This window comes from Felis catus, chromosome C1 (genome assembly GCF_018350175.1).
Source record: "Felis catus isolate Fca126 chromosome C1, F.catus_Fca126_mat1.0, whole genome shotgun sequence".
Taxonomy (NCBI): Eukaryota; Metazoa; Chordata; class Mammalia; order Carnivora; family Felidae; genus Felis; species Felis catus.
This window is the reverse complement of record NC_058375.1, coordinates 127,210,211-127,219,520: the sequence shown is the minus strand read 5'-3', so window position 1 is coordinate 127,219,520 and position 9,310 is coordinate 127,210,211. Positions and strand designations below refer to the sequence as shown.

Genomic DNA, 9,310 nt, shown 5'->3' with positions numbered 1-9,310 from the left:
ACACGAGGCTAGCTTTGAATCATACCAGCATAGAACACCTTCATGCTACCACCACACTGGACACTAGCAGGATACGGAAGTCTGTGCTTTCTGCTTAGGGGACTATACTATCACATCTCATGATGCTCAGCAAGTAGTAGGTGGATAGGGGATCCGGTCGCCTTCACAAAGGCCCTGGGGCTGGCCTTTGCTGAAGTGTTACATTTACATTTTTCCTGTTGATGAGGACACATGGAGAACCCAACTTTTGCTACCTCCTGGGGTAGCTGTGGATGTACTGGCTTTGATTCTTCTCAAGCCACTCTGGCACTATGGGTTCTACTGAGACCTGTGTTCCCACACTATTCACAGGTCACAGATCACTCCCTGGTGGGATCAGAAAAACAATGGCTTAGCCTGGGTGAGGATTCAGATGCCTATTTTGTTGTCAGCTCAGATGACAAGTTAATTATTAATTACTGCTGGCATCATGGCAAACACACTTTGTGCTCTTGATTCACAAATACATTCCCAATAGATCCATGTTCTTCATGGACCAAGGGCTTAAAAATATTAAGCCATATTCTCAGTCTTCTAATACATAAAGTAGCAAAAGTGGACAAAAAGTTATAGTGACCTCTATCATTCCCAAAGAAAGGGCTGCTGGAGCTATTATTGGCATAGGTAAGAATAGCCCATTTTATTTTACTCATTTTTTAAAACGTTTGTTTATTTTTGAGAGACAGAGCTCAAATCGGGAAGGGGCAGAGAGAGACGGAGACAGAGGATCTGAAGCAGGCTCTGCACTGACAGCAGAGCCTGACATGGGGCTCAAATCCACAAACCACGAGATCATGACCTGAGCTGAAGTTGGACGTTTAACCAATTGGGCCACCCAGGGACTGCAAGAATAGCAATAGTTTTAATGGCAAAAGTACCACCCTGTCCCTAAATACAGTCAGTACTTATGGAAAATCCACAGCCAAGGCTGTGGATCATTTGAAGCTGTCTTTATGAAGGTTAAAAGTCTGGGCCAAATCACATCTTACATGCTTCCTGTGTGTGGTTCTTCCTCCATTTTTCTGTAGGTGAAATCAGATTCTAGAGGATCAAAAATAGAATATACCCTAGGGAATGTGAGCATATTTTTATAAAGTGGGGGGGTTGGCAATTTCTTAGTATTCCCATGTGATTGTCAGGGAATTGCGGGGGTGGTGGTGGGGTGGGTGGGATCTAACTTCACAATAGCCTTGCTCTGGTTTCTTACCTATTTTCTCTGGGCAGGGTAAACCCAGGGTCGAAAGTGAACACAGGTTTTAATGTACAGCATGGTGACTACAGTTAGTAACACTGTATTGTGTATTTGAAAATTGCTAACAGAGTAGATTTTAAAAGTTCTCGGGGCGCCTGGGTGGCTCAGTCGGTTAAGCGTCCGATTTCGGCTCAGGTCACGATCTCGCCGTCCGTGAGTTCGAGCCCCACGTCAGGCTCTGTGCTGACTGCTCAGAGCCTGGAGCCTGTTTCAGATTCTGTGTCTCCCTCTCTCTCTGACCCTCCCTCGTTCATGCTCTGTCTCAAAAATAAATAAACGTTAAAAAAAAAAAAAGTTCTCAGGGGCGCCTGGGTGGCTCAGTTGGTTGAGCGTCCAACTTCGGCTCATGTCATGATCTCACGGTTTGTGAGTTCAAGCCCCGCGTAGGGCTCTGTGCTGACAGCTCAGAGCCTGGAGCCTGCTTTGGATTCTGTCTCCTTTTCTCTCTGTCCCTCCCCATTTGTGGTCTGTCTCTCAAAAAATAAATAAATGTAATAAATAAAAAAAAATTTTAAGTCTCCTCACACACACAAAATTGGTAACTATATGAGGTGATGGATATTAGCTAGTCATTTTGCAGTACATACAAATATCAAATCATTATGTTGTACACCTGAAACTAATATGCTTTGTCAATTAGGTCAATTTTTATTTTTGTAAACAAAAAAAAAAAAAACCCCAAAAACACTTAGGTTTACCAGGAGGCCTACTGCAGGAGTTAAACAGAGAATGAGTAGATGGTGTTTTTAAAATCTCCATCTCCACGTATGATTAACAATTCTTGCTATTCTGGCCCTAATTGTGTATTCTATCCTTCTTTGACTCTCTACAGTCAAAAATAATAAAAACTTGACAGGCCTTGGAAGTGAGGGACTTTCACAGTTCTCACTCTTACTTTTCCCTCTGGTATGGCTCCTGAATCTGACATGGTTCAAAGGCAGCTCCAACTTTTCCCAGGAGTACAATATTCAACATCAGGACGTACCAGCTTGTAGGGAGGCCTCGGGTGCCCTGAGACCAAGGGGGACTTTGCAGAAGCTTTAGAGCGAGTGAACATCTGCACCAGTCTGGTAACACCTGTTGCTCCTGAGTTGCCAAGTAAACCTGTAGTCTAGGCTGGAAGCAAACCGGGTTCTAGCCAAGTTGCAGACGGCAGACATTCCCACCTTTTGGGTTTCACAAACAGTTTGACTTTGCTTGGCTAGCAAACGGGAAAAGTTTTCTATAAAGCATTTGAGGTAAACTGGACAACTGGGTGCTCAATATGTTGGCTAAAACCACAAATTCTTTATCTAACCAAACATAATGTTTGATTTTTAGCTGCCTGACTGTAAGTGTATTCATACTAAAGACTATCTTTCATTGACTGGTATTAACTTTATGAGAGAACAAAATGACGGGAGTCATACCCACAGGCATCACTCCCACAGAGAAAGCAATGCTTTGTAGCACTTTTGTAAAATGATTAGGATTACTGTCTTCTGTCAATCTAAAATAGAAGTCTTCAAGATGGGGGAGGTCTTCCATACTAATACTCATTGAAAAAGGTGTTTTTAATTTACAAAAGACAAAATGGGTCTGTATTTGTAAACATTTATTCTCTTGAACTGAAAAAGGCTTGCATCAGCACACATTGTACAGCCTTGCAAATTACACAGAAAATGAAAAAAAGGTTCCTTGTTCATAAGTGCAATGAATCTTTGATGTCCAGTGATCCGCTGCAAACAATGAAAACAGATTTTAAACCACTTAAGAAGTTTCCAGCACTCATCAAATGCATTTCCTTAGGTGACAAAATATTCACGAGGGGAATGCAAATAAGTGGCATTTAGTTATCAGAGGGACACTTAAAAAAAAAAAAAGTGGAAGTATTTTCCTGCCTAAAATGATTCCTATTCCCCCTTGAATCTAAGTGGTTTGATTAAGAAGTGTTAAGAACATAATTTGCTTTACACTTAATGTTCATACTACCTAAATGAATAAGGAAAGGACCCTATGAGGGAGTTCTGTATTTTTTGGAAATTGTTTCTGTGTTTAGAGATACAGGGAAAGAGTAATGGTCTATTTGTGGGCTCTCCTTAGTCACCGTCCAGCCCCCCAAGAAGATAGTACATGGTTTTGACTTGGTTATTCCATTCCTGCATTCTTTTTCCCCCCAAATTCTCTGTTGGGTCACATTGTGCTGGCTGCAAAAAAGAAATACAGGTTGCAACTGGTTGTAATCATTTTGAAGAATAATTTGCTGTACAATAGAGCTCTGGATCTGATACAAGAATTCAGAAATATAAAACAAAATAACTATAAAAGTTAGGAGGCATTTGAACAGCATTTCCTCGGAAAAAGCTGCTAACTCTGTATCATTCCGATGTGGATTCCTACAGTCATTTGGAGTGAAATGTGTAATTTCCCCCCTTTGCTGGATCACTGGCCTGTCTTCAAAAGCTATAACGCCATGACCACACGTCCTAGGAGTCTCTATCATGTTAACAGAAGCTCCAAAAACCAAGCCAATTAAAGATGGGTGAGGACAGGGGAATCATAAAGGCCAAGGGTCCAAGGTGGCTCTGTTACTGAGAACTCGCCCTTTCCAGAATGTGGAAGTCATAGTGCTTCTTGCTCGTTCTCAGCTTAAACTTGTTAACTGAGTTAATTTGTTTCTTCAATGCATTCTGTGCAGCTGAAATGGAGGGGAATGTGGCTAAGACGGTGTAAGTGGAGGCCAAGTCACTGGGTTTAGAACGTTCAGGATTGACAGTGTTGTCCCCGCTGCCACAGCAGAGGGGGTGACGACGCAGCTGGGGCTGGGATTGAGGGTCTCGGAGCCACCGGATCTTGGCACCAATTTTAAAGAGTTCCCCAAAAAGCTTCTCGGCTTCCATGCGAGTTATTCCATCAGGGAGTTCAGTAATTTCCAAGACCTTCCCAACAACTAGAATGGAAAAGGTATAGAATTAATAATCCCTGTTACCAAAATGGTGGGCAGAAAGTACCGAAGACCCAAATATGACATAAGAAATGAACGGGATTTTGTAAAACCATTAAAACCCACAAAACTGTAATTATGGCCATTTAAAAAATCATTCCTACTTACCCCTTAGGCAAGGGGTGCAGAGCTAATGGTACTAAACTACCCATCTCGGTCTTCACTGAAAGCTATGCATAGAAAACACACCATTGTATAGTGGCTTCTCTAAGTTAGGTGTGTTATCTTGAGCGGTCTCCTGAACTTCATGGCCCCACTGTAAAATAAAGATAACAGCCCTTGTCGTAATGACCCAAGGCTGTTGAGTACATATTGAAAGCACTCTGCCACAGAAAGGCAGTTTTTGTTCATCAGACTATCTCTGCATGGGTGTAAGGACTACTTCCTTTTTCCAAAAACACACAGGCAAAGAATGTCATTCTATCTGTTCCTTTCACACATAACTTTTCCCTTTGGTCCCTTCATCCCTACTAAATCCACTTATAGCTGCACTGTGAAATGAGACAATTACAAGAATATACTTAAGAGCCCTACATTACAGTTGACATAATTTCCTGTAATGTGCAGGACTTTAGGAGAGGAAAACCCATTTTTGTCTAAAGACTGTTGAACTGGTTGACAGTTTGTAGAACCACATCTAATTGCCTCTCAGGGACACACCTGGCTCTCCTGCACCAAGGTCAGTGGATGCAGCTTTTTTAGCTTGTTTCCTTCCTCGATTTCCATGCCTGTTGCCAGACTGACCCTGAAAACCCACAAACAGATGAGAAATAAGGTTAACAGTGCTGAAAAATAGGTCTGTAATGTTTAAACACTTAACCCTTAAACATACCCAGTCTGGGCTCTGTACTTTAGCAGAAAAAAATCCAATCCAAAGACCGGGTGGCAATGGCACTACTGTTCCTCACTATAACCAGTCATTTGCTGTCTTTCATAAGCAAGGCCCCAGCTTGTGGCCCCAGCCCCCCCGCCCCTCCCACTTTGGGATAGCACTGATCGCTTAGCCAAACAGCAAACCACCTTCTTCCTTGTCTGCTCTCTGTGTGGCTAGACTCAATGGGACAACATCGATAAGTCAGCTGGCTGTGGTACAGAGGACTTCTTGTGAACTGCCAGCAGGTGGGCCCAGGACCCCCCACACTCTGTGCAAAGGAGCTATGACATCCTGCCAACAAAGCCTAGACCGCCAGATAGCTTTCATACCTGTTGGGTTGGAATGTGTCCGTGCAGAACAGCAGGAGGGTTGTACTGCAGAGGCTGGCCAAGTAATGGATATCTGGCATCTCCTGAAAGTCAATTAAAAAAACTTTTACATTGTTTTCTGCTCAGTTCTAAAAGTACTTCCCTAAGTTTTCTAAATTGTCCAAAATAGTTAACATGAGTAGGGAAAACACATTTGGTAGATTAAAAAAGTGTAGGTACTGACATTTTAAAAAAGAATTTAAGTTTCCATCTTCCCTTTCAAGAGGAAGGGTAAACTTCTGAAAGGAGTAAGGACTAATAACAGTGGTTATGAAGAAAGTAGGAGGTAGGAACTGGGAAGACGGGGGATAGGAAGGAGGGAAGCTTCATTTACCTTAACCTATTTATACCTTAACATTCCAGAAGAACTGTAATACCCATTTCCACCCATGTGAGATGCTAAAATCCACGTTTTCTATGATGATTAAAAATTAATATGACTTACATTTGAGGAGAAGGAAAAACATTAAGTTTATCTTCCCAAAGTCACTATTTTTTTTTTTAAAGATTTTTACTTTTTTAAGTAATCTCTGCATTCATTGTGGGGCTGGAACCCACAACTCCGACATCAAGAGTCACACGCTCTACTGACTGAGCCAGCTAGGCACCCCTCCCCAAATCACTATTAATTACTACAAATATATGCATATATACATTTATATATTCTCATTGCAAACTTTTCTCTACACCCATTGTAATCTCATGACCCTGAGATCAAGAGTTGCATGCTCTTTTGAATGATTCAGCCAGGCACCCATTACAAACATTTTTATGGTGTTAACCAAAGGGTATATTTACGTTTTAGGTCTTGGGTCTGCTCTTAAACACTCTTTAAAGGGCTTAATAAATGCTGACTGCAAAGACATTCTCCTGGAGAATAATGTTTTCATTTGTTAATATCCTCATTTTATTTTACCCATAAGTTCCCCAATTCAGCACATTCTGGGTTTGGAAGGGGATTATGCACAGGTGCCAGGAAAGCACTTCAGGGAATCATACATCCCTTCTCCTGAAAGCTTGATAACAGAGTAAAGCACATGGTGGACTTCTCCCTACTCCACAGAGCTCTAATCTGACGAACAGTGTGAAGGTGCGAGGGCAGCTCCCTGCAGGACACACCCATGACAGACTTGCTCCTTCCCAAGCACCATGTGAAGGGCAGATATGGCATGGTGGCTTAGCACTGAGATCAGAGATACAATGCAAAGCACGAAGATGTATAAAGAACAGCTGCAAGAAAGTCAGAGTTAAGTTTAGGCCGGTGGAGCAGTATTCTTTTCCATTATGGAGATGAACTGTAGACAGCAATAATCAAAGACTCCTCCATATAGGCCATGCTGTATGTTCCTCCTAGAACAGGCATCCCAGTATCACACTATTGCCACACACTATTTCAATGAACTTAAAAATTTTTTTTTCAAATGTTTATTTATTTTTGAGAGAAAGAGAGAGAGAGAGAAACAGAGTGTGTGTGGGGGAGGGGCAGAGAGAGAGGGAGACACAGAATTGGAAGCAGGCTCCAGGCTCTGAGCTGTCAGCACAGAACCGATGTGGGGTTTTAACTCAGGATCCGTGAGATAACGACCTGAGCTGGTCAGACGATTAACAAACTGAGCCACCCAGTCGCCCTTTCAATTCACTTTTTATGTTTTATTTTTCTAGATTATTAAAGTACGTGGCTTTGTAGAAAACCTGGAAACAATTACAAAAGAGAAAATAAAAACCATTCTAGTAATGCCATCACTTCTAACATTTTGGTGTGTATCTTTTCAGTCTTTGTTCTGTGTGTTTTATAAATATTTTAAAAAATTTAGATATAATTTATATAAAATAAAATGCACATCTTTATTGTTTGATGAATTCCAACAATTGTAAAGTTCATGTAATCAAAACCCAAAAAGACAATGAACATTTCCATCCCCTGAAAAGTGCCCTCAAGCTCCTTACCAGTCAAGTCCATATCCCATCCACATGACTACGTGATTTCTAACATCATACCTTAGTTAGCCTATAACTGGATTTCATTTAATTAGAATAATATAGTATGTCTTTGTGTCTGGCTTGTTTTTTGGTTAACATAATGACTCTGAAATTAATCCATGTTGTTGCAGATCAGTCTGCCTTGTTCATTCATGTTGTTCAATAGTATTCCATTGTAAGGATCCATTACAATCTGTATATCTAGTCTCTTGTCGGTGGACATTTGGGTTATGTCCAGTTTGGGTGACTATAATAAAATAAAGTCGTTATATAACTTGCTGTACAAGTCTACATAAGTATGTTTTCATTTCTCTTGGGTAAATACCTAGAAGTGGAATTGCTGCCTTGCAAGGTAAGTGATTAATTTTGTAAGAAACTCAAATCTTTTTTCCAAAATGGTTTTATCATTTTACTCCTCCACACCAATGTGCAAGAATTCTGTAACTTCACCTACATTCAGTGGTGTTAATCTTTTTGATTATAGCCATTCTAGTGGGGTCAAAGTGATATTTCATTCAGATTTTAATATTCCTTCCCTAATATTTAATGGATGATGTTGAGCACCTTTTCAAAGGCTTACTAGACATCTCTCCAGTAACCCCCTCCCTTGCTTGCACTCTCCTGCAAAATAAATAGATGGAAGTACAGTTGATATACAATGTTACATTAGTGAGTGGACAAGTTAGATGTTATGCTATGCTCACCACAGGTGTACCTACCATCTGTCACCATACAATGCCATTATAATACCATTGAATATATTCCCTATATTATACTCCCCATGCCTGTGACTTACTCATTCCATAACTTGAAGTGTGTATCTACCACCACTCCTCTTCATGTAACATGTTTTTTAAAATCATTCACTGTACTGTATTTCTTCTTTCAATGATTCTTTAAAACACATTTTTTGGATAACTACTTAGTATTCCCTATATAGATATACTCTAATCCTTACTGATAAGACATTTAGGTTGTTTTGCATTTTTTCTGCTATAGACCAAACTCTTCTGTGGATAAATCATTGTGTGCATTATGCTTAGGATAAATTCCAAAATATTATTCTATAATCATCCATTTGCGGTCTGTTCCTCCAATTAGACCGAGGGTCGGTGAGGAAGAGGACTTCACCTTACTCGTTTTTGTATGTCAGGGTCACAATAAGGCCTCAAAAACTGTTGAATACATTTTTGAATAAACTCTTGATATATGCTACTGTAATATAGGTATTAGAAATAAAGAACAAGTTTATAGCGTTGCATATTACTACTACAGAGAAATGGAGTCTAAGGATAATAAGTTAAGGTCACTTTAACTATATCACATAAAGAATTACTGAATGGAAGGAATTACTAAGTTAGTAATTATTAACTAGTGATGAAACATTAAGGTTAGGAGAATATATGGTAATAAATATGCCTGGGTGGAGGTCAAAATGCAGTCCTGTGGAGAACTGAAAGCAGTACCAAGGGAAATCACAAAGTGATTGAGAAGGGATGTCTTATTTTTAATTAAAAAAAAAAATTAATTCCAGTATAGTTAACATACAGTGTTACATCAGTGTCAGGTGTATAATACAGTGATTCGACAATTCCATACATCATCCAGGGGAAGGGATGTCCTACAACTCTGAGGCTGTGACTAGTTTCAAGCACTTACCTTGCCCTGGAACAAAAGGTCTAGAAAACTGAGGTATGATGGAAAGGGGTGGTCCAGAAGGACGGACAGTTTTCAGGGTGGTCAGCTGCGCTGGTGCTGGCGACTGAGCTGGTGAAACAATGGGACTACTGAGTTGAGGGCTGTGCTGTAATCAC

General features: G+C 40.5%; 1 protein-coding gene across 17 annotated transcripts in view; it reads right to left on the bottom strand.

The window, feature by feature from the left end:
• Nucleotides 1–2,870: 2,870 nt before the first annotated feature.
• Nucleotides 2,871–9,310, bottom strand: part of R3HDM1 (R3H domain containing 1) — a 205,857-nt gene continuing 199,417 nt past the window's right edge. For all 17 annotated transcript variants that reach the window (XM_011285215.4, XM_045034798.1, XM_045034801.1 and 14 more), the window contains 4 exons: nt 9,156–9,300; nt 5,478–5,560; nt 4,935–5,019; nt 2,871–4,220 (listed from right to left, as the gene is read on the bottom strand). In XM_011285215.4, the coding sequence (XP_011283517.1) occupies nt 3,859–4,220; nt 4,935–5,019; nt 5,478–5,560; nt 9,156–9,300 (675 nt within the window). In that variant the 3' untranslated portion in view covers nt 2,871–3,858. The remainder of the gene's footprint in view (nt 4,221–4,934; nt 5,020–5,477; nt 5,561–9,155; nt 9,301–9,310) is intronic.